Consider the following 24,766-nt stretch of genomic DNA (forward strand, 5'->3'; position numbering starts at 1 on the left):
TACAATGCTTCAAGAATATTAGAATACCAAATACCTTAATGTAGTGGTGCGGCGGGTTCTAGAGAACACTTGCAGCACATTTGTCCTGTATCACCTGTCTGTATGCCATCCCTGGATACAGAAGGTGCCGTCTGTGGGAGAGACCCTGTGTCTCCACTTCTGCTCTAAACTAGAGCTCGTCATTGACATCAGCTGGCCTCTCATTGGCTGACAGTCAGGTTTAATCTGACTGGTGCAGAACCTCAAGGGTGGGGAACAAGCATACAAGTCCCTATGCAAGTGGGCGGTTAGCGATAGAGATGATAAAAGAAAGTGGTGCAGAGCAGTAAGCAGACTCAGCCAGGAGAGCGTAAGGAAAAGGTTGCATTTCCCGTAGTCAGCGAGGAGGAGTATTCAGCGAGTTATTCCTAGCCAAGGTAGAGTGCGGTGTACAACACGCTCCCTTGCTAACCTACAGCAGAGTTCCAAAAGACCCTTTCCGAGGTGCATCTTCATCAAACAGGGAGTTACAGCTACCCAGTGAAATCGAAGCCAGGACCAGCACATAGTCCATAGACTCTCTGCTTCAGAAATATACCTTTAGTTAAAGCAAATTTAAATCTGTTCATTCAACTTCACAAGTGGGGAAATTGTCTAATAAATCAGTCTTAAGCTAAATGATAGAGAGAGGGAGCGCGCTGAAAACCAGTGAATCATCAAATCAATCTTACTTTATCTTGCCTGTCTTATATTGCATCCTTGTTCACCTCAGATAAAGTCATCCACAAAAAATTGTAAAACTAACTCTCAGTTTACGAAACTATACTGGACTGGTCTCCATTATTTCTGCGACATACCATCCTGAGTGTCCAAATAGAGTGACAACAAAAGGCCTCTAGCCATACCAGCTGTAAATCTATTGGGGTGTTACATTAAAACCCCAAAGTACATCTTATGCAAGCTAATTAACAAGTGTGTCCCAAGAATTTGAACCATTTTGACCACAGGTTTTTTTTTATATCTGTGTAGTTGATCAAGCCTAGATGCAATCAGATGCTCCACTAGACAGCAATGCTGGACTATCAGAAGCATTTCAGTTAGGCCCCCTGTCCACGGCCATTGTGTAATATTGCTAGTGATATTCCACAGCAGAGGGTGAGGGGGGAGACCTGTCAGTTCTCTGCGGTGAGCTTATCTGACAGTTGGGCTCACCGCAGAGAATCATGGCAAATCGCGGCATGCACGGCAAAATGCTATGGAAAGCGTGCACTGCATTACCCGTGGCCAGATTATTGCCGTGGATGACGCAATGCAATAACGCCCGTGGATAGGCAGCCTTAGTAAAGGTAGTACAGGGCTTCTCCACCTCCTGGCTATAGATCCTCTAGTTGCTGATAAAAGTTGAGAGGTGATGACTGCAACATTCTAGTGGAGTGACCCTGTGTGGAGTTCCTTCTGCCAGCCAATCCCCATTGATCTGCTGCATATATATTCCCTATACTCTCTGCTGAGGTAGCTGGTGCCCCTTCTCTCTATGGTTTGTAGTTGTGCATGCCTGTATATGTGTTAGGTGGGTGAACAGTGTCTTGTCCAGGTGGCCAGACATCAGGTGTGGACAGTCCTGTTCAGTGCTCATTCTCTCTCTCTGTGTGGTGTGAACAGGTTCTATGTGTGGTTGTTGCAAGAAAGGTTGGTGCCGCTGGACTCCTGGTTAGTGTAGGGACTAGCAATATAGCCAGGAGCCGTGCAGTGGCCCACTAGCTTCCATATTTTGATCAAAATGTCAACTAATACCTGGCATTTATAGCTTAACACCTGCTACTAGTGGTTGCATTTTGCTGCTGTATGGTGTGCTTTTGGCTCTGTGTGTCAGCTTACTCTAGTAGGGACTAGTGTGAGGGTATATGTAAATATTGCCATATGTTTTTTATGCTTTTATAACTGTATGCAAGTTCTATTCAATGCTAAAATGAGAAAAACTTAATCTGTCGCCTTACATCAGATATTCCAAAGGCCTTGCAAGGCGAAGACAAAATGTATCTTAAACACCGCAAAGAAGAACCAGATACGAAGGCAGTGTGCTTGGCTGTTTTCCCAGAAGCGCCGTATCTAGATAACGACTGTTCAACTACGTATATAACTTTCACTGTCTCAGCCGGAAATCCGGACTTTACATATATGGTTATGCGGTGAATTTGAACCAATGAGACCATTACCCATTCCTAGTGATGAGACCAAAGGGTATAAGATCCCATGTAATCTGTAATAAAGTGCGCAGCTATGTCCCCATGTGAGGAACTATACCAGACCTCCGTGTGTGGTGTCTCTTTACCGCCGGCAGCTGGGCATTGGGGTGGGCCTGATTGGTGCTGTATGCAGAAATTTCCCTGACACTAGCGTTATAGTCAGAAGCCATGCAGTGGCCCACTAGCTTCCATATTTTGATCAAAATGTCAACTAATATCTAACATTTATAGCTTAACACTTGCTACTAGTGGTTGCATTTTGGCTGCTGTATGGTGTGCTTCTGGTTCTGTGTGTCAGCTTACTCTGTCCAGTTGTCCCTGTCGTGATGGCACGTTTGTGTGTGCTATCCTGGGTGCGTGGTTCCTAGGAGCAGCAAGGGCCCAGATCCAAAGACCACTGGGCCGCCCTTTATAGGGGCAATGTCCCTGCTCAAGTAGGGCTGTGTCACCAAACCTAGTAGTAGATAGGGAGAGGTGTAACATTTATATATATATATATATATATATATATATATATATATATACACACACACAACATGGTATATAAGTGCAGCATCTCGGGACTTGTTATCAGAGCATTCATTGTCGTAATATTAAACGTAATATGTGTATGTACTGCTATTAGCATATACTGTACATGCCATATAAATTAAAGGCCCACTTACATGCAAAGATTATCGCTTAAAATACTTAAAAAAAACAATGGGATGTAAGTGATAATTGTTGCATATAAGTGATTTTAGGGTGAGATTAAAATTAGAGATGAGCGAACACGTTCGGCTCCGCCCCTTTTTCGCCCGAACACCGAACTTTGCGAACACTTCAGTGTTCGGGCGAAAAAGTTCGGGGGCCGCCGTGGCAGCGCGGGGGGGTGCGGCGGGGAGTGGGGGGGAGAGGGAGAGAGAGAGGGCTCCCCCCTGTTCCCCGCTACTGCCGCCCGCGCCGCCGCGCATCTCCCCGCCCCCCGGCGGCACCCGGACACTTACGCGCGAACACTGCAGTGTTCGGCAAAGCCGATGTCCGGGTGCGGATGTGTCCGTAACGGACACGTTCGCTCATCCCTAATTAAAATCCATCTTTTGGCCTGAGAGATAACACAGACTGCATGCTGTGTCCTGCATGGGAGACTACATTGTATTCTTCTTACAACCCATGACAGACTAGGCGAGAACAATGGAGCTGATTGCAGAGCTCAGACCACATGCCGGGATCTGTAAACAGCTTCTGGAGTCCCTTTTACATGCAAATGAAGCTAATAAAGTGTGAATGGACATTAGTGTCCATTAACACTTTATGCAAAACCATCTTTAAAATGGTCAATATTTCAATCATTTGAAATCATTTGTCTTTGTGTGTAAATGCGGTTTAAGTATATTTACTGTTATTCTCAGTGAGAGATCCTTTCTTTTCATCATTCAATTTTTATTAGCATCTCAAAAGATCATACATTACATAGTACAGTTCAGTTATGTAGTCACAGCAGTAAAGTTTACATGTACTTATTATAGTTATTATTATAGTTTATTATATTTATTAATTTGTCGTATACTCAATATGATACTTATTTAACAGAATCTAATGTATTGGGGTTGCTATATATTGAGAGGAATCTTTAATCAAATGGAAAAGAGTAGAGATTGAAAGGGGATAACAGTTGGAAGGGTAATAACTGGGTAGAACAAAAGAGAAGACATCATGACGGGAACTTAATGTGCCACAGATTCCATATGAGATCGTATTTTTCTATGGTGTTATTTCTAAGGGCTAGAACTTTTTCGAAAATACTGTGTTCAGAGGTTATGTGTATCAGATCTTTAATTGTTGGTACCTCAGCTAATCTCCACCGTCTTGCGATGAGCAATTTTGCAGCTAGAAGTATATGCCCTACTAGATGTCTGGTCGAGGGGCTAGTTTGTTTTAAGTCTAGAAGTAGGAGGGCTGTGCCTGGAAGCACAGGGATGTTTATTCCTGTCAAGTTTTTAAGTAGAGAAAACACTTCTTTCCAGAACATTACAATTAGTGGACATGACCAGAAAATGTGTAAAAGGGAACGTTCTTGTTTACATCCCCTCTAGCATAAAGTGTTTGTTGATCGGTGGCGAGCTTTAAGTTGTGCTGGTGTAAAATACCACCTTGTTAATAATTTTTTATGCGTTTCAATCATGTTAGCGCATTTAATAGCTCGAGTTGCCCATCTAAAGGATTCTATCCATGCTTCGACTGGGACAGTGATTCCTAAATCCTTTTCCCAATTTAAAAGGTGGCATTATTCCCAGATCTTAGGTTCCCTGCTAAGTAGTCATAAAAAAGTCTGGTTTGGGATTTGTTTGTTTGTGAGATTTTTTCAAGACTTTGAAAAATCGCCCTAGGGATGTCTAGTTTATGTACCTGGTATGTTTGAAGGAACGATCTAATTTGAAAATATTTAAATAAGTCTTCATTAGGGATTTCAAACTCCTTCACCAGGGTTACAAAAGGTTTTATATTGCCATTGATGAGGAGGTCCGAGATATAATTTATTCTTTTTTTAGACCATGAAGTCAACTGGAGGCCTGAAATAAAATATTCTAAAGCATCAATAGGGATCTTTTTTAGTTTTAAAGGCGATGATTTATGTGTGGATTGAGCCAGCTCGCCCCATGCTTCCAATGTTGCCCTCATAGTCAAAAGTAAAGGAGGAAGATTTAGCCTTGAACATAAAGAAGAAGAGATGGCAGAGAGTGTTTTTGCGTAGACCAAATAAGCTAAAGGTTTGAAGCCAATTTCTTCTGCTTCCAGATTGGGCCAACTAATCGATGTAGGTTTTGTGAACCATGATAGTGATTGGTTTAAGATGATGGCATACTGATATACTCCCAGATTTGGGAAGGCCACTCCTCCTTGAGATGTACGTAGAGCCAGAGATGACAGAGAGATTCTAGGTGGTTTCCCTTCCCAGACAGAGTCAGACAGTAGTTTTTGAAATTATTGGTTTAGGGACCGGAATTGGCAATGTTCGAAAGTAATACATAATCTTTGGGAGAATCATCATCTTATATAATGTTTAGAGATGAGCGAACGTGTTCTTCCGAGCTTGATATACGTGCGAATATTAGGGTGTTCGGGATGTTCGTTATTCGTAACGAACACCATGCGGTGTTCTGGTTATTTTCACTTCCTTCCCTGAGACGTTAGCGCGCTTTTCTGGCCAATTTAAAGACAGGGAAGGCATTACAACTTCCCCCTGTGATGTTCAAGCCCTATACCACCCCCCTGCTGTGAGTGGCTGGGAAGATCAGGTGTCACCCGAACATAAAAGTCGGCCCCTCCCGCGGTTCGCCTCAGATGCCGTGTGAGTTAAATGAGGGACAGTGCTGTTTGTACCGGAGCTGCTGTAGGGAAAGAATTGGTAGTTAGTGTAGGCTTCAAGACCCCCCAAAGGTCCTTATTAGGGCCACTGATAGCTGTGTGTTGGCTGCTGTTAGCAGTGGCAATTTTTTTTTCTCAAAATCGCCTCTGCAGAACGTTGCACCCGGCATTAGGGACAGAAGAGTGTTAGGAGTGAGTGTAGCCTTCAAGAACCTCAACGGTCCTTTCTAGGGCCATATTTATCCGTGTGCAGTACTGTGCTGGCTGCTGTTAGCTGTGCTGCATTTTTTTTTGCTTCTCAAAATCGCTTCTGCAGAGCATTGCACCCTCCATTGATACTGCAGGGAAAGAATTGTATAGGCAGGGCGACAACACAGTTGTTATTCATTGAATATACGCAATGCTGCCTTTTGCTTGTAAAACAAGTGAAAATAATTCTATTTGTCCGGCCTCTGTCCGTCCTAAGGGCGGTGGACACGTGTCGGCTGCGTCTGCAACCTGTAAAAATCATACGCACCCAGCTACGTTTTACTCCTGGCTTCGCCATTTGCTTTCCTTAATTGGGAAAAAAAATACCTGCTCTGCCACAGTTAATAACTCTGCTACCCTCACGTTCTGTGACACATTAGCAGGGACACAGCACAGTTATTAAACTTCTCATGTTCATTGAATATACGCAGTGCTGCCTTTTGGTGCCAAAAAACGGAAAATAATTCTATTTGTCCGTCCTCTGTCCGTCCTAAGGGGCGGTGGACACGTGTCGGCTGCGTCTGCAACCTGTAAAAATCATACGCACCCAGCTACGTTTTACTCCTGGCTTCGCCATTTGCTTTCCTTAATTGGGAAAAAAAATACCTGCTCTGCCACAGTTAATAACTCTGCTACCCTCACGTTCTGTGACACATTAGCAGGAAAACAGCACAGTTATTAAACTTAGATTATTCATTCACTAGAGGCAGTGGGGCCTTTCGTTTTCAAAAAAGGGAAAAAATTATATTTAGCCTGCAGTCTTGCGCCAATTTATTTCCTGCCTGTGAAATCAAATCACTGGTAATACAGCATGCTGAGGGGTAGGGGTAGGCCTAGAGGACGTGGACGCGGCCGAGGACGCGGAGGGCCAAGTCAGGGTGTGGGCACAGGCCAAGCTGCTGATCCAGGTGTGTCGCAGCCGACTGCTGCGCGATTAGGAGAGAGGCACGTTTCTGGCGTCCCCACATTCATCGCCCAATTAATGGGTCCACGCGGGAGACGGTTATTAGAAAATGAGCAGTGTGAGCAGGTCCTGTCCTGGATGGCAGAAAGTGCTTAGAGCAACCTATCGTCTACCCGCAGTTCTGCGCCGTCCACTGCTGCCAATCCGAATCCTCTGTCTGCTGCTCCTCCTTCCTCCCAGCCTCCTCACTCCACTACAATAACACCTGCTCAGGAGCGGGAACACTCCCAGGAACTGTTCTCGGGCCCCTGCTTAGATTGGGCAGCAGCGGTTCCTCTCCCACCAGAGGAGTTTATCGTCACTGATGCCCAATCATTCGAAAGTTCCCGGGGTCCGGGGGAAGAGGCTGGGGACTTCCGCCAACTGTCTCAACAACTTTCTGTGGGTGAGGAGGACGATGACGATCAGACACAGTTGTCTTGCAGTGAGGTAGTAGTAAGGGCAGTAAGTCCGAGGGAGCAGCGCACAGAGGATTCGGAGGAAGAGCAGCAGGACGATGAGGTGACTGACCCCACCTGGTGTGCAACGCTTACTCAGGAGGACAGGTCTTCAGAGGGGGAGTCAAGGGCATCAGCAGGGCAGGTTGCAAGAGGCAGTGCGGTGGCCAGGGGTAGAGGCAGGGCCAGACCGAATAATCCACCAAGTGTTTCCCAAAGGGCCCCCTCGCGCTATGCCACCCTGCAGAGGCCGAGGTGCTCTAAGGTCTGGCAGTTTTTCACAGAGACGCCTGACGACCGACGAACAGTGGTGTGCAACCTTTGTCGCGCAAAGCTCAGCCGGGGAGCCAACACCAACAGCCTCACCACCACCACCATGCGCAGACATATGATGGCCAAGCACCCCGCAAGGTGGGACGAAGGCCGTTCAGCGCCTCCGGTTTGCACCCCTGCCTCTCCCCCTGTGCCCCAACCTGCAACTGAGATGCAACCCCCCTCTCAGGACACAGGCACTACCGTCTCCTGGCCTGCACCCACAACCTCACCTCCGCTGTCTTCGGCCCCATCCAGCAGTGTAGCTCAGCGCACCGTCCAGCCGTCGCTTGCGCAACTGTTGGAGCGCAAGCGCAAGTACGCCGCCACGCACCCGCACGCTCAAACGTTAACCGTCCGCATAGCAAAATTCATCAGCCTTGAGATGCTGCCGTATAGGGTTGTGGAAACGGAGTCCTTCAAAAGTATCATGGAGGCGGCGGCCCCGCGCTACTCAGTTCCCAGTTGCCACTACTTTTCCCGATGTGCCGTCCCAGCCCTGCACGACCACGTCTCCCGCAACATTGTACGCGCCCTCACCAACGCGGTTACTGCCACGGTCCACTTAACTACGGACACGTGGACAAGCACAGGCGGGCAGGGCCACTACATCTCCCTGACGGCACATTGGGTGAATTTAGTGGAGGCTGGGACAGAGTCAGAGCCCGGGACCGCTCACGTCCTACCCACCCCCAGAATTGCGGGCCCCAGCTCTGTGGTGGTATCTGCGGAGGTGTATGCTTCCTCCACTAAAGCACCCTCCTCCTCCTCCTCCTCCTCCTCTGTCTCGCAATCAAGATGTGTTAGCAGCAGCATGTCGCCAGCAGTCGGTGTCGCGCGGTGTGGCAGCACAGCGGTGGGCAAGCGTCAGCAGGCCGTGCTGAAACTACTCAGCTTAGGCGATAAGAGGCACACGGCCCACGAACTGCTGCAGGGTCTGACACAGCAGACCGACCGCTGGCTTGCGCCGCTGAGCCTCCAACCGGGCATGGTCGTGTGTGACAACGGCCGTACCTGGTGGCGGCTCTGCAGCTCGGCAGCCTCACGCACGTGCCATGCCTGGCCCACGTCTTTAATTTGGTGGTTCAGCGCTTTCTGAAAAGCTACCCACGCTTGTCAGACCTGCTCGTAAAGGCGCGCCGGCTCTGCGCACATTTTCGCAAGTCCCACACGGACGCTGCCACCCTGCGCACCCTGCAACATCACTTTAAGCTGCCAGTGCACCGACTGCTGTGCGACGTGCCCACACGGTGGAACTCTACGCTCCACATGTTGGCCAGGCTCTATGAACAACGTAGAGCTATAGTCGAATACCAACTCCAACATGGGCGGCGCAGTGGGAGTCAGCCTCCTCAATTCCTTTCAGAAGAGTGGGCCTGGTTGGCAGACATCTGCCATGTCCTTGGTAATTTTGAGGAGTCTACCCAGGTGGTGAGCGGCGATGCTACAATCATTAGCGTCACCATTCCTCTGCTATGCATCTTGAGAAATTCCCTGCAAACCATAAAGGCAGCTGCTTTGCGCTCGGAAACGGGGGCGGGGGAAGACAGTATGCCGCTGGATAGTCAGGGCACCCTCCTGTCTATTTCTCAGCGCGTACAGGAGGAGGAGGAGGAGCATGAGGAGGATGAGGAGGAGGGGGAAGAGACAGCTTGGGCCGCTGCTGACGGTACACCGGCTGATTGCCTGTCATCCTTTCAGCGTGTATGGCCTGAGGAGGAGGAGGAGGAGGAGGAGGAGGATCCTGAAAGTGATCTTCCTAGTGAAGACAGCCATGTGTTGCGTACAGGTACCCTGGCACACATGGCTGACTTCATGTTAGGATGCCTTTCTCGTGACCCTCGCGTTGCACGCATTCTGGCCACGACGGATTACTGGGTGTGCACACTGCTCGATCCACGGTATAAGGAGAACCTGCCCACTCTGATTCCCGAAGAGGAAAGGGGTTCGAGAGTGTTGCTATACCACAGGACCCTTGCGGACAAGCTGATGGTAAAATTCCCAGCCGACAGCGCTAGTAGTAGAAGGCGCAGTACCGAGGGCAAGGTAGCAGGGGATGTGCGTAGATCGAGCAGCATGTACATCCCAGGCAGTGCAACAGTCTTTAAGGGCCTGGCCAGCTTTATGGCTCCCCACCAAGACTGTGTCACCGCTCCCCAGTCACGGCTGAGTCGGCGGGAGCACTGTAAAAGGATGGTGAGGGAGTACGTAGCGGATCGCACGACCATCCTTGGTGACGCCTCTGCCCCCTACAACTACTGGGTGTCGAAGCTGGACACGTGGCCTGAACTAGCGCTGTATGCCCTGGAGGTGCTTGCTTGTCCTGCGGCTAGCGTCTTGTCGGAGAGGGTGTTTAGTGCGGCTGGGGGAATCATCACAGATAAGCGTAGCCGCTTGTCAACCGACAGTGCCGACAGGCTAACACTCATCAAGATGAACAAAGGCTGGATTTCCCCAGACTTCTGTTCTCCACCAGCGGACAGCAGCAATACGTAAGCAATACGTAGACTGCACCCGCGGATGGAAGCTACGTTCTCTCTCACCATCCAAAACGGGGACATTTCTGCTTCATCAATCTGTGTCTAATATTCCTCCTCCTCCTCCTGCTCCTCCTCCTGAAACCTCACGTAATCACGCTGAACGGGCAATTTTTCTTAGGGCCACAAGGCTCACTCAAATAATTTTTCTGAACAAGTTTTATAAGTTTCAATGCGCTTAAAAGCGTTGGAACTTTAACTTGAACCAATTTTTCGTTACACTGGGCTGCCTCCAGGCCTAGTTACCACTTAAGCCACATTAACCAAAGCGATTAATGGGTTTCACCTGCCCTCTTGGCTGGCCATGGCCAATTTTTGGGATGTACATTAGTACTGTTGATACAGCAATTTTTGTGGGCCCTCGCCTACAGTGTAATCAAATTAATTTTTAGCCCACCTGCATTCCAGCTGACGTTACCTCAGCTGTGTTGGGCAATGCAATGGGATATTTTTGTGTACCGCCGGTGGGTTCCAGGGAGCCACCCATGCTGTAGGTGCACACAGAGTTTTTAATACATCTGTACACTTCTAAAGAACCCCAGTCTGACTGGGGCATGCAGTGTGGGCCGAAGCCCACCTGCATTACGCACGACATTACTACCTCAGCTGTGTTGGGCAATGCAATGGGATATTTCTATGTACCGCCGGTGGCTTCCTGGCACCCACCCAGGCAGTGGGTCCACAGGGAGTTTAACCTACATGTGTCCACTTCTAAAGAACCCCAGTCTGACTGGGGCATGCAGTGTGGGCCGAAGCCCACCTGCATTACGCACGACATTACTACCTCAGCTGTGTTGGGCAATGCAATGGGATATTTTTGTGTACCGCCGGTGGGTTCCAGGGAGCCACCCATGCTGTAGGTGCACACGGAGTTTTTAATACATCTGTACACTTCTAAAGAACCCCAGTCTGACTGGGGCATGCAGTGTGGGCCGAAGCCCACCTGCATTACGCACGACATTACTACCTCAGCTGTGTTGGGCAATGCAATGGGATATTTCTATGTACCGCCGGTGGCTTCCTGGCACCCACCCAGGCAGTGGGTCCACAGGGAGTTTAACCTACATGTGTCCACTTCTAAAGAACCCCAGTCTGACTGGGGCATGCAGTGTGGGCCGAAGCCCACCTGCATTACGCACGACATTACTACCTCAGCTGTGTTGGGCAATGCAATGGGATATTTTTGTGTACCGCCGGTGGGTTCCAGGGAGCCACCCATGCTGTAGGTGCACACGGAGTTTTTAATACATCTGTACACTTCTAAAGAACCCCAGTCTGACTGGGGCATGCAGTGTGGGCCGAAGCCCACCTGCATTACGCACGACATTACTACCTCAGCTGTGTTGGGCAATGCAATGGGATATTTCTATGTACCGCCGGTGGCTTCCTGGCACCCACCCAGGCAGTGGGTCCACAGGGAGTTTAACCTACATGTGTCCACTTCTAAAGAACCCCAGTCTGACTGGGGCATGCAGTGTGGGCCGAAGCCCACCTGCATTACGCACGACATTACTACCTCAGCTGTGTTGGGCAATGCAATGGGATATTTCTATGTACCGCCGGTGGCTTTCTGGCACCCACCCAGGCAGTGGGTCCACAGGGAGTGTAACCTACATGTGTCCACTTGTAAAGAACCCCGGTCAGACTGGGGCATGCAGTGTGGGCCGAAGCCCACCTGTATTACGCACGACATTACTACCTCAGCTGTGTTGGGCAATGCAATGGGATATTTCTATGTACCGCCGGTGGCTTCCTGGCACCCACCCATGCTGTCGGTCCACAGGGACTTCACAATAGGGAGTTGTACCTGCCTGTGTCTATGAATTAAAAAGCCCGGTCTAACTGGGGCATGCAGACACCTTGACAGAATGAATAGTGTGTGGCACATAGGTTCCCCATTGCTATGCCTACGTGTGCAGCTCCTGATGGCGGTGGCACAGGATTCTATTTCTCATTGCTTCTGTACAGCATTGTGGGCTATCGCCCCGCCCCTTTTAAAGAGGGTCGCTGCTTAGCCGTGCCAACCCTCTGCAGTGTGTGCCTGCGGTTCCTCCTCATGGCAGACGCACTTCTAAATAGACATGAGTGTGGCGTGGCATGAGGGCAGCTGAAGGCTGCGCAGGGACACTTTGGTGTGCGCTGTGGGGGGGAGGGGGGGCGGTTGGTCAGCATGTAACCCAGGAGAAGTGGCAGCGGAGTGTCATCCAGGCAGTGATTGTGCTTTGTTGTAGCTAGTGTGGTGCTTAGCAAAGGTATGCCATGCTAATGAGGGCTTTTCAGATGTAAAAGTTGTTGGGAGGGGGGGGGCCCACTCTTGCCGGTATTGTGGCTTAATAGTGGGACCTGTGAACTTGAGATGCAGCCCAACATGTAGCCCCTCGCCTGCCCTATCCGTTTCTGTGTCATTCCCATCACTTTCTTGAATTGCCCAGATTTTCACACATGAAAACTTTAGCGAGCATCGGCGAAATACAAAAATGCTCTGGTCGCCCATTGACTTCAATGGGGTTCGTTGTTCGAAACGAACCCTCGAGCATCGCGGGAAGTTCGTTCCGAATAACGAGCACCCGAACATTTTGGTGTTCGCTCATCTCTAATAATGTTATTCGGCCTAACCAAGTCACTTGTTTTTTATAATTGTCTAGGTCACTTTGTACATTTTATAGTAGGTAAAGGTAATTTGCAGAAGCCAATTCTCTGAGGGGAAGGCATATTTGTATTCCCAGATATGGGATGCTTCTCGATTGCCATTGAAAAGTGAATTCACGTTATAATTCAATTTTCAGCTTTTCATTTACGTGGATGCTTAGTATTTGTGATTTGGTGATATTTAATTTATAGTATGAAACCTCCGAAAAATTTGAGAGAGTTGTGTATGCTGCTCTGAGAGAAATTGCAGGTTTTGTTAGCGTTAGTAAAACATTGTCTGCGAAAAGATTTATTTTGTGCTGTTGAAGACCAGCACTTACTCCATGCATCTGAGGATTTAGTCTAATATGTTCCGCCAGGGGTTCCATTACTAAAGTAAAAATGAGTGGTGATAATGGACATCCTTGACGAGTGCCATTCGTGTTGTAAAAGTTGTCAGATAATGTGCCATCAATAAATATCCTAGCCTTGGGGGATGAGTATAAGGCCCTAACCGCTTGGACTATATTTCCTGTGAAACCAAATTTTTCAAGAACTGAAAAAGCAAAACCCCAATGGAGTCTGTCAAATGCCTTTTCCGCATCTAAGGCTAGTAAGACAGAAGGGGAGCGAGAGATATCCATTTTGTTCAGAAGGTTCAACACTCTTCTCATGCCATCAGGGGCTTGTCTTCCCTTTGTGAAGCCCACTTGGTCTGAGTGAATTAGATCAGGTAGAATCATGAGAAGTCTGTGAGCTATTATTTTTGAGAATATTTTTGTGTCACAATTTTGGAGTGAGATTGGTCGGAAGTTTGTTGGTCGTATAGGATCTTTGCCCGGTTTAGGTATTGCGACCACTGTAGCTTCTAACATTTCTTCTGGAAGTTTACTTTGGAGTATTGCTTGGTTGAATGCAGGGACCATATAAGGCATAAGGGAGGGTGCAAATCTTTTATAATATTCATTAGAAAATCCATCTGGACCTGGGGATTTTTGGGGTTTTAACATTTTGATTATCTCGAATGTTTCTGCTGTTGTTATAGGAACATTCAAACTGGCTAATTGTGCTTCTGAAAGAAATGGGAGATTAAGGTCTTGAAGGAAGGATGAGATTTTTTGCTGTGACGGTTGAGGTGTGGAGCTATCTTCCTTAAGATTATATAATTTTGCGCAAAATTGGCGGAAAATCTCAGCAATTTGTTTTGGGTGGGAGATCTTTTCATTTTTTGCCTCCAGGTTGAATATAAAAGGAATTTTAATTTTAGTTATTTTCTTTTTAACTAAGTTTGCCATCAGTCGGGATGGTTTGTTAATTGAGACATAGTAGTTTATTCGGGAACGTTTCAATGTTCTATTAAAATTTTTCATTAGAAGGTTGCGCATTTTTTGTCTAAGTGCAAAGAGTTTTTCATGAGAGTCATTTGTAGGGCATTCTCGGAGCTTTTGTTCAGTGGCCGCAATTTGTGAGAGGATTTATTAAGCTGGGTTGCTTTTTCTCTTTTGTGGTTGGCGCTCAGCTTAATGAGGATCCCCCTTATGAAAGCTTTATGTATATTCCAGACAGATAGCGAGGAAATCTCTGGGGTTGTGTTAATTTAGAAGAATTCCTTCAGGGCATTTGTTATATTTTTGGAATTTTCAGGGATCCCCATCAGGAAAAGATTATTCCTCCAAACTCTAGATCCCCCCCCCCCCCATATCCACCCCACTGAAGAGTAGCGGAAATCGGAGTGTGGTCAGACCAAGTTGCATGATTTATTTTGGCATCAATGACAGAGGATACAGTCCATCTGTCTACCAGCACCAGATCTATTCATGAAAAAGATTTATGCCGGGGGGAATAAAAGGTGTATTCCTTGGCCAAGGCATTCAAGCATCGAAACATTTCATAAAGCGCTTCCTTATGGATCCAGGGGAGGAGAGAGGTGGCGTTTCTAACTGAATGGGCCGTAGAATCCATAAGTCTGTCTGGTATGATGTTGAAGTCTTAAGATTAGTTTACCCATCTCGTGCTTCCGCAGTTTCTTTATGGTTTTATTTTAAAAACGGATTTGCGTGCTATTATGCGCATAGACGTTTAAAATTGTGAAGGGAGAGGAGTTTAATTTCCCTGATAAGATCATGAATCTCCCTTTAGGATCAAGTTCCAGACAAGAAACTTCCAAATGAACAGTATCTTTAAAAGCGATTAATAGACCTGCTTTTTAGTAGGCGCGCAAGCCATATAGATATTAGGAAATTTTTTTGTGTGATATTTTGGTGCACTTGGAGGCAGCAAAGTGGGTCTCCTGAACACACAATATGTCAGCATGATTGGACAAAGCTCCTCTCCATAAAGATGAGCGCTTAAACGGCGAGTTCAGCCCATTAACATTCATAGAGAGAAGCTTAATCGCTATATGTAATATACATTTTGCTAGCGTATAACCTGGAATCTGAGGAGTGTCTTCTCAAAACAACAAGATTAGGAAATGAATGTGGCAACTTGCACAATAACAGTAACATATGAATTATGTAAGAAAAATAGAAAACAAGTCCTTACAGAATGTGGGCTTGTTCATTATGAGGGGGTGGAAAGTGCACCTAGATAAGAGCGACATCCAGGCTCTCATCTTTAGAGGTTAACATTTTTTCCCATCGCCTCAATGATCCGAATTATTCGGCATTCGGTTCTTCTCCGCGATTCTGGGTCTTCTGGAAGGAAGAGCAGGCATGCTGTCAGGAAGCTGAATGTTCCATGTTTTTAAAAGAGAAAGTGCCTCTTCTGGCTTAGAGAAAATGTGGGTCACACTGTCTCTTTGAATCAGAAGCTTTGGAGGAAACCCCCACTGATAGGGGATTTTTTCTTGGCGGAGAGTGCTAGTGATGGCAGAAAAGTTCTTTCTAGCTTGTAAAGTGGCTTGGGATAAATCCGTATAGAGGTGGATATCTGTGTAAGGTGCTGGAAGCTGATTAGGCTTACGAGCTGCTTGCATTACAGCTTCCTTTATATAGAAAAAATGAATCCGCGCCAGTACATCTCTGGGGGCTGCGACTGGTATGAATTTAGACTTGGGCAGCCTGTGGGCTCTCAATAATTAAGTCTGTAGAAGAGACATCAGGTATCACAGCTTGTATTAGTTGTTGCAAATATTTGGTAATTCCTGTTGGCGGGATAGATTCTGGTATTCCTCTGAACTTAATATTGTTGCGGCGATTCCTATCCTCCATATCTGCCAGTCTAATTTTAAGAATATCTACCTCTTCTGCTAGAGCATAATGGGAGTCGTTGAGTTTGTTATGCGAACGGGTGATTTCTCCCACTTTGTTTTCTGTGTGAGTAACTCTTTCATCAAAATCCACCAAATTTGCTTTCAGATTTGAAGACAGAGAATCAAAATTAGATTGAAGGGAGTCTCTTAGGGCGACCACCATTCCTTTTATAAAAGCTTCTCTTGCAGGTTGTTCTTTTGTGAGTATTGACGAAATAGAGTCATTTATAGGAGGCATCCATATACTTTCTGCTTGTTCTTCTGTTAATCTAGGGCGTTGTTTGAGAGGGCTAGCAGAGGGATATAAAGAGCCCTTTAGGATGCAAAGCCGACGCCATTTTGGCGACACTTTGTGTATCACTGCTGGGGTTATTCTTCCTGGGTAAAGCTGCTGTTGGGGAGACTGAACCTTCAGGGGACTTATGCAGACCGCTCACCTCCGATAAATCCTCTCAGTTGCGTGACAAATCCTGCGGTGAGGAGGAAAGTGAAGCCGGGAGTTCCCCCTCCTCTCCTGATGGAGAGAGCGGTAGTATCGGAGCTTCAGCTGCGGTGTCCCTCGGCTGGCCGCGAGCGGAGAAGAACACCTCTAGCTGTCCCGCTTGGGCTTGGGTGGACTTGCAGCGAGACATCAGAGGATCGCTGGACTTGAGGCACTATTAGCAGGGTGAGTATGAGCTGACTTGATAGCTTTGAAGTTGCTTTAGAGAGCAAGGAGTCTCGGAGCTCCGGACTAAGCGGCCATCCCAGTGTTCGGCTAAGCCACGCCCAGAGATATCCTTTCTTAATACTAAGGCTTTATCCTGGGTGTAGGAATTGATAAAACTAATCTTCATGCCTGTTCTTCCATTCAGTGAAGGTTCTAGGTCTCCATGTCCCATACAGGTTAGCGCCAAAGTGTGTTGAGGGAAGAATAGTGTTCATACCCCCAAACAGGGTTACACTACAAATAATTCTGCAGGTTGTTGTGGCTTCTGTTACAAATGGAGTCCAAAACACAGATGTGAACAGAAGCAAAACCACTGAACGCCCCATCAGTTCTCTCTTTATAGCTGGATGAAGCTTCATTATAGAGACATGATGGTGAATGAGGAAGGAGGTTTTTGTACGACTCTGTATCACTGTGTGAGAGGGAAGCTATAACGCTGCTGACAGTAATAATGTGCTATATCGTCTGCTGTCACTCCTGTGATTGTTAACTTGTAGTTGGTGTAAGGAGATCCAGCGGTAACACCAGAGAACCGGTCTGGGACTCCTGCTTGTCGGGTGACTGCATTATATATAAGAAGCTTTGGTGATTGTCCTAGTTTCTGTTGGTACCAGTTTATACCATTCCCTGTGCTAGCACTGGATGTACATGAGAAGGTGACTGTATCTCCGGGGGACACAGAGATATAATCTGGAGATACAGTCATTGTAATCTCTCCACAGGATCCTGAGGATTAGAAGAGACATAGTCATTAGTGATAAATGGCGGATCTATTCCTACAAATACTGATCTGATGATTGATCCCACCGTATAGATTTCTCTACACACAATCATGGAATGATCCTAATCTCTCACCCTGAATAGAAATGAAGATCACAGCCAGCAGATAACAGCGAGAAACCATCTTGGTGTTTCTGGACTGTCAGATACAAACTATAAGATGAGACTGTACAATGAGATCTATATAGAGAGTGACGGGGGAGGTTCCAGGAGACCCCAGAGACTGTATGGAAATACTGGGGACATGGAAATTCTGTGGTTACGATGTGTGATGTGACTTCTAGAATGCAGAAATGAAGATTATTTGGCAGATAACAGCTGACAGCTGAGGATGACGTTACATCAGAGGTGGAGTTAGGTCTTCCTGCACCCGGGGAATAGATACAGTTTGTTTTCTCCCCTTTCGGACCAATAAGTGAAATAATATAACTTTTTGAAAAACTATCCCTACATTGTGGAGTCTGGATGGGACATCTGAGGATAAAACCTCGCAGTGCAGCTTCTGGGCAGTTGTGTTACAGATGAAATATGTGCTGAACAACATGTCAGCATAGTTTACATATTGATTATTGGTGAGCAGTTTTGCAGGTAACGCCGCTGTTTACACACTACATTGTGCAGCCATCTGATAATCAGGTGGAAACTGCAGCAGCCGTGTGTCAGCACTAAGGGTTGCCACCCTGCCAGTAAACTACCGGCCTGGCAGGTATTTTTTCTGTCAGGCCAGTGCCGGTATTTTTTTTACCGGCCCTATTACAGGCCGTACTTTCCGAGCCTGCACTGCCCCCTAGCGCCGGTTAACTCTCCTCCGGCAGAAGAAACACAGACCTGCAGAGCCGACAGCTTCCAGGGCCTCCGATGATGTCATGTCATGTCATGTCATGTGGTATCCTGTGTGGGAGGAGTCAGGGATCACATGACGACGGGGGCTAAGGAAATGTAGGACTCTGCAGCTATGTGTGTGTTTGTGTCAGGATCAGGATGAATGTAGTGGAGTTGTGTGTGTGATGTCTGGGGGTCAGAATGGATGTAGTTGAGCTGTGTGTGCGATGTGTGTGGGGGTCAAGAGGGATGTAGTAAAGCTGTGTGTGTTAGGTGTGTGGGGGTCAGGATGGATGTAATGCTGCTGTGTGTGTAATTTGTGTGGGGATCATGATGGATGTAGCAGAGCTGTGTGTATTTTGTCTGGGCATAAGGATGGATGTAGCAGAGCTGTGTGTGTGTGATGTCTGGGGATCAGCATGGATGTAGTGAAGTTGTGTGTGTAATGTGTGTGGTGATCAGGATGGATGTCCGTCCGGCGCTGTAGTTACAGTGTTGGGACCCGAGGAGGAGAGCAAAGGAGCAGTACATGCGGTATGAGGTATGTACCATGTGCTGCATGTAATCTTGTATGTTTAGGTGGTATACGTTATACCAGCTGTACATATAATTACATACAGGACATATCTACCTTACATCAGCATCACTATATACAGGGGAGGTGTATCTCCTGTATATAGTGATATGGACCATGCTGGGATCACCTGGGTATCTCACGTATATAATTATATATGTGTAGATTGCATGCGAGCGTCTGCAGCGTGTACTCGTGAGTAGATGGAGTGTGAATCACACTAAACATCATCTACTTGTGAGAACACGCTGGCCTGGATCCCGCACATGCGCACAGGACGGGATCCAGGAGATAAAGGAGGAAAAAAATTCAGTGATAAGCCACGCCCTAAGTCACCCCCCCCCCCCGACACGCCCCCCCCCCCCTTTTATCATGGCCGGTATTTTTTCGGGACAAAGGTCTACACTGTGAACATACGTCAGTCATCACAGGTATTGGCTACACTGTGAACATACTGCTCCATCATCTTCTGTCACTCCTGTGATTGTTAGCTTGTAGTCAGTGTAAGGCTGGGTTCACACAGGGCGGATTTTCCACAGAACTTTACTGTGGCAAATCCACCTGCGGACTGCTTTATGTTGGAACCAAAATGTTTTGTGGCAATGTGGATGCTCTTCTGTCTGCCTGACATGACAGCGGGGATTCCCAATACAAATAATTAGAGTTCAAATGTTAATTTGATGTGGAATTAGGGCAGATTCCATATCAAATACGCAGTGAAAAATACCATGTGAGCATAATCCTAAGTGACCCATCAGTGTAGCACCAGAAGTCAGGGGTGTAGCTGGGGTATAAGGAGCTCAGGGGCATAATATTCATAACTTATGTACCCCTTCTGCTCCTAAGAATTAATAATCCTCTTTTGTGCCCCTTCCACAGTAATAATGCCATTCCATATGCCACTACCATGGTGATAATGTCCATCTATGTGCCCCGTCTGCATAGTGTCCTCCTATGTGCCCCTTCCCAGTGATAGTGTCTTCCTCTGTCACATCACAATACTGGATTCCTCTTCTGTCCCCCAGAAGTTATAGTGTCCTCCTATGTGCCCCCTTAGTGATAGTGTCCTCCTATGTGCCTTCGGCAATAATAGTATCCTCTCTACTCTCCCGCCTGGAGCTGTAAAGAATAGCGCAGTAGAGGCAGCACTGAGTGGCAGCTGACAGGCAGGCTCACAGACACAGAGGGTTAATATATAATTGCCCCTGGTCTGCTGTCTGTCTGTATGAACTCTGGAGCTGGAGAGATCAGGGGAAGCAAACTACTTCTCAGTATGGCCCCCTGCACACGGACGGAAATTCTGCAGCAGGATTTCCTGCAGAATTTCCGCCCATGGCCGCTGCCATAGGATTGCATTAAAAACGTAACCCTAGGCAGACGGCCACGATTTGTCCGCGTGGAATCACACGCGGTAAACAAATTGTGGCATGCTCTATTTCTGTGCGGGTCTTACAAAGGCCCGCACAGAAATGTCACTCCTGGAGCCCCGGCTCCGCTCTGCGCATGCGCCTGCTGGCCGGCAGCTGGCACATCACAGAGCCGGAGCCGCGGGAGCAGGTGAGACCCGCACTGGTCCCTGCAGTGGTGCAGGTCGCGTCCCGCTGCGAGAATTCTCATAGCGGGATCCGACCCGGCCGTCTGCAGGCAGCTTAAGACAGTTAGTGCTCCTGCACACTTGTGTTTTTCTTTTTTTCCACGCGATAACGCTGCATTTTTTTCATGCGATTGTCAATGGGACTTTATAATGTTAAAAACGCATCACACAAAAATCGCAAAGCACCAACTTGTGATGCGTTTATAACATTAGAAATTCCCATTGACAATCATGTGAAAAAATGTGCTAGAAAAACGCAAGTGTGCAGGAACCCCTATTGTCTCTTTATGACAACTTCATTCAGTGAGCAGAAGATCAGATATAAGAGCTGTAATAAGGAGAGAACTCTTTCTATGGGGGAATTCCTCCTGATCACTTTCTATGTCCTCCTTGTTGTTACCTTCGTGTGGGCAAATAAAGACAAGGCCCTTACAAATTAAAATTAAAAGAATTCATTTTGCTAGCGGTTGATTTTGTGTTAAAACATAATTTTTTTACATTCAACAATGAATTTTTTTCCGATGGGCTCTCCATTTTCTCCCACTATTGCTAATCTTACCATGAGTTATTGAGGATTATTATTTTTTTTTGTGATAATAATTAGGGATGAGCGAGCGTACTCGGAAAAGCACTACTCGCTCGAGTAAAGTGCTGTATCCGAGTATCGCAGTGCTCGTCCCTGAAGATTCGGGTGCCGCTGCGGCTGACAGGTGAGTCGCAGCGGGGAGCAGGGGAGAGCGGGCGGGAGAGAGGGAGAGAAAGATCTCCCCTCCATTCCTCCCCGCTCTCCCCTGCAGCTCCCCGCTCCATGTCGGCACCCAAATCTTCAGGGACGAGCACTGCGCTACTCGGATAAAGCACATTACTCGAGCGAGTAGTGCTTTTCAGAGTACGCTCGCTCATCTCTAATAATAATCTATTTGAGAGCCGCATGGTGTGGTATGCACGTTATATTGATGACCTAATAATGATTTGGAATGATGATAATACAGTGAATATTGACAGATTTTTTCAATACATTAATAATAATGATATGGGTCTCAGGTTTATTGGTGAAAAAAAGAACAATGAAGTTCCCTTTTTGGATCTTATTCTAAGGGGAAACACAATGACAGGCGAAATAGAGTTTAAATCCTATAGAAAAAGCACAGCGGGGAATACAATTTTACACGCAAAAAGTGGACATCCAGACCATGTAAAAAGAGCTATACCAGTAGGAGGAATGATAAGAGCCCGGAGAGCGTGCACGTTGCAAACTGAATATTAAAAAACTGAAAAAGAAATTATAACAAGACTCACTGATAGAGGATATAATAAGAGATATATCGATAAGGTGTCACGTAACATTAATACAATGAACAGAGACGAACTACTATTCAGGGAAAAAAATAAGAATAAGAAATCCAATTCTTTGGTATTTTCAACAGCTTACAGTAGGGAATTTAATGATATTAAAAGAATATTCAACGAGTTTCTCCCAGTCCTGTGTCAGGATAAAATCACTGATGATATCCTGAGCAATGGGACAAGGATAGTAGCCAGAAAAAATCGAAATCTTGGTAATATGCTGTCACCAAGTTTTTTCTCATTAGATCAAGTGAAAAACAAAAAAACATGGTTACCTTATCAGGGATTTGCAAAGTGTGGGCACACAAGATGTAGTACATGCCACATGGCAAAATCATGCAGTGTGTTCAACAATAGTTCCAAAACGAGGGAGTTTACCATAAAAGAATATATAAATTGCAACTCAACAGATGTAATATATATTATTACCGTATATACCGGCGTATAAGACGACTTTTGAACCCCGAAAAATCTGCTCTGCAGTCGGGGGTCGTCTTATGCGCCGGTAATACAAAAAAAAAAAAAGTGTAAAAAAAAAAAATTTTATTACTCACCTCCCACGGCGTTCTGTCGCGCTCCGGCAGGATGTCGCTCGCTCCGGCAGGCTGTCGCTCGCTCCTCGTCCCCGCCGCAGCATAGCTTTCTGAATGCGGGGCTTGAAATCCCCGCTTCCAGAAAGCTAATACACACGCCGGCAGCCATGACAGCATTGAATGGCTGTGATTGGCTAAAGCACACGTGGCTTCAGCCAATCACACTATTCAATGACATCATTGAATGGCTGTGATTGGCTGAAGGCGCACGTGTTAGCAATCACACCCATTCAATGATGTCATTGAATAGTGTGATTGGCTGAAGCCACGTGTGCTTTAGCCAATCACAGCCATTCAATGATGTCATGGCTGCCGGCGTGTGTATTAGCTTTCTGGAAGCGGGGATTTCAAGCCCCACATTCAGAAAGCTATGCTGCGGCGGGGACGAGGAGCGAGCGACAGCCTGCCGGAGCGAGCGACATCCTGCCGGAGCGCGACAGAACGCCGTGGGAGGTGAGTAATAAAAATTTTTTTTTTTTCTCCACTGAATACCGGCGTATAAGGTGACAGTTGGGGGGTCGTCTTATACGCCCCGTCGCCTTATACGCCGGTATATACGGTATGTGTACAATTTGCAATAAATTCTATGTTGGCTGCACAATCCGCAAGTTGAGAACGAGAATAACTGAACATGTCAGGAACATTAAAAACAAAAATGCAGAACACTCTGGGGCAGCGAGACACTTTACAGAGAAACATGAAGGAAACATGAAATATTTTTCATATTTTGGTATCAAAAAGGTTAAATGCACAAATAAAGAGAAACAAAAGGTAGACAAGTTATCTGTTTGCAAACAAGAGGGTTATTGGATTCTAACCCTAGATACTAGATATCCAAAGGGTTTTAATTCCAAAAATGACCTATTATATATATACTGAAATAATCAATATGAGACATGACAATTAAAAAAATTTTTTTTTTTGCTCTTAGATGAAGAATATACTCATATACAAAACGTATTTTTTGCTTTTGTGATAAGTGATATCGTTAGCGAGATATAAATGATTATGCGATTGCAGTATAACATATAACCAAATTTCATGGTATAGTGGGCATAATAACTACATCTATGTCCATTAATATATTATCATAAATAATTGCTTCCATGCTAACTACAGATATAACCATTCTATTGATTTGTATTAGTATACATGTATTATGTGCTATATATTGCTTCAGCGTGTTGAATTCTAAGTTAAGTTTTTTTTTTTGCTCTAAGATGAAGAATATACTCATATACAAAACGTATTTTTTGTTTTTGTGATAAGTGATATCGTTAACGAGATATAAATGATTATGCGTTTGTAGTATAACATGTAACCAGATTCCATGATATAGTGATTTGACCTTAGTAGTCCATAGAGGCATGTTTCAAACACAAATTGACATAATAAGGGTTTACCATTATTTGAATAGATTTCAGAAATACTGTAAATGAGGTGGCATGATAACTACATCTATGGGCCATAACTATATTATCATAAATAATTGCTTCCATGCTAACTATAGCTATAACCATTCTATCTACCTGTATCATTATATATGTATTATGTGCTATATATTGACTCATCGTGCTGAATCCTAAGTTAAGTATCAGTGGGGAAAAAAATGTATATTACATATAAAGATAGTGTTTGTCCGGAGGAAATGGGACAAATAACCTTAAAGAATGAATTGAAGAATATAAGGGGTTAAAAATCAGGTGATGTATTGTTTTAATTACACTTGTTATTTAAGGAATGGTTTGGTAATGTTATGGGAGAGGTGATCAAGACCCCAAGCAGGTTGAAACGCATCCTCTGCACGTGGGATTTTAATATGCACAGTTTATAATAAAGAAGACATTTTTTTACTGCACATATCCTCAAGTTCCCATAATTTGGATTCTCTTCTGTGTTTGAAAACCACCTGATCGAGTGGCTAAAGAGGAGTGTGAGTATATCAATCATCAAGGAGTATATGCAAACAAGCAGAATTGGAGGAAGCAAGGTGAGACTTTTTTTCTTCACAAGGCCCACACGAACGTGCCCAAAGACAGGGATATCACAAAATACAGGGACCTAAGATGGACTTCAGACTGGACGAGCTGACGGAAACACCAGATGGACAGAGAGCTGCATACTGCGGACTGGACTAACGGGCTGACATAACATACGGACTGACAAATGACAAAATCACTCACTGTACATACCTGTACAGATAAGCAGATGAAATAGCTATAAAAGTACGAGATATTGGTTTGTACATTGGCCAATGAACTTAAGCCGCAAAGCCACGACAAGGGTCCTCATGTCTTGCAGTCCCTACACTAGTAAGACACATCTAGAGGACCCTATGGGACACCCTAGTGCAGAAATGGCAAACAAACTCAGGAGAACAAACTGACACAAAAC

The 24,766-nt window shown here is 46.0% G+C and overlaps 1 gene segment (V, D, J or C); it reads right to left on the bottom strand.

Moving 5' to 3' along the window:
• Nucleotides 1–17,071: 17,071 nt before the first annotated feature.
• On the bottom strand, nucleotides 17,072–17,566 carry LOC136573313 (immunoglobulin kappa variable 3-15-like). The segment is given in 2 exon segments: nucleotides 17,072–17,388; nucleotides 17,518–17,566. Coding segments are annotated over 2 exon segments (366 nt in total).
• Between the last annotated feature and the right edge of the window lie 7,200 nt (nucleotides 17,567–24,766).

This window comes from Eleutherodactylus coqui, chromosome 7 (genome assembly GCF_035609145.1).
Source record: "Eleutherodactylus coqui strain aEleCoq1 chromosome 7, aEleCoq1.hap1, whole genome shotgun sequence".
In the NCBI taxonomy this organism is placed as follows: domain Eukaryota; kingdom Metazoa; phylum Chordata; class Amphibia; order Anura; family Eleutherodactylidae; genus Eleutherodactylus; species Eleutherodactylus coqui.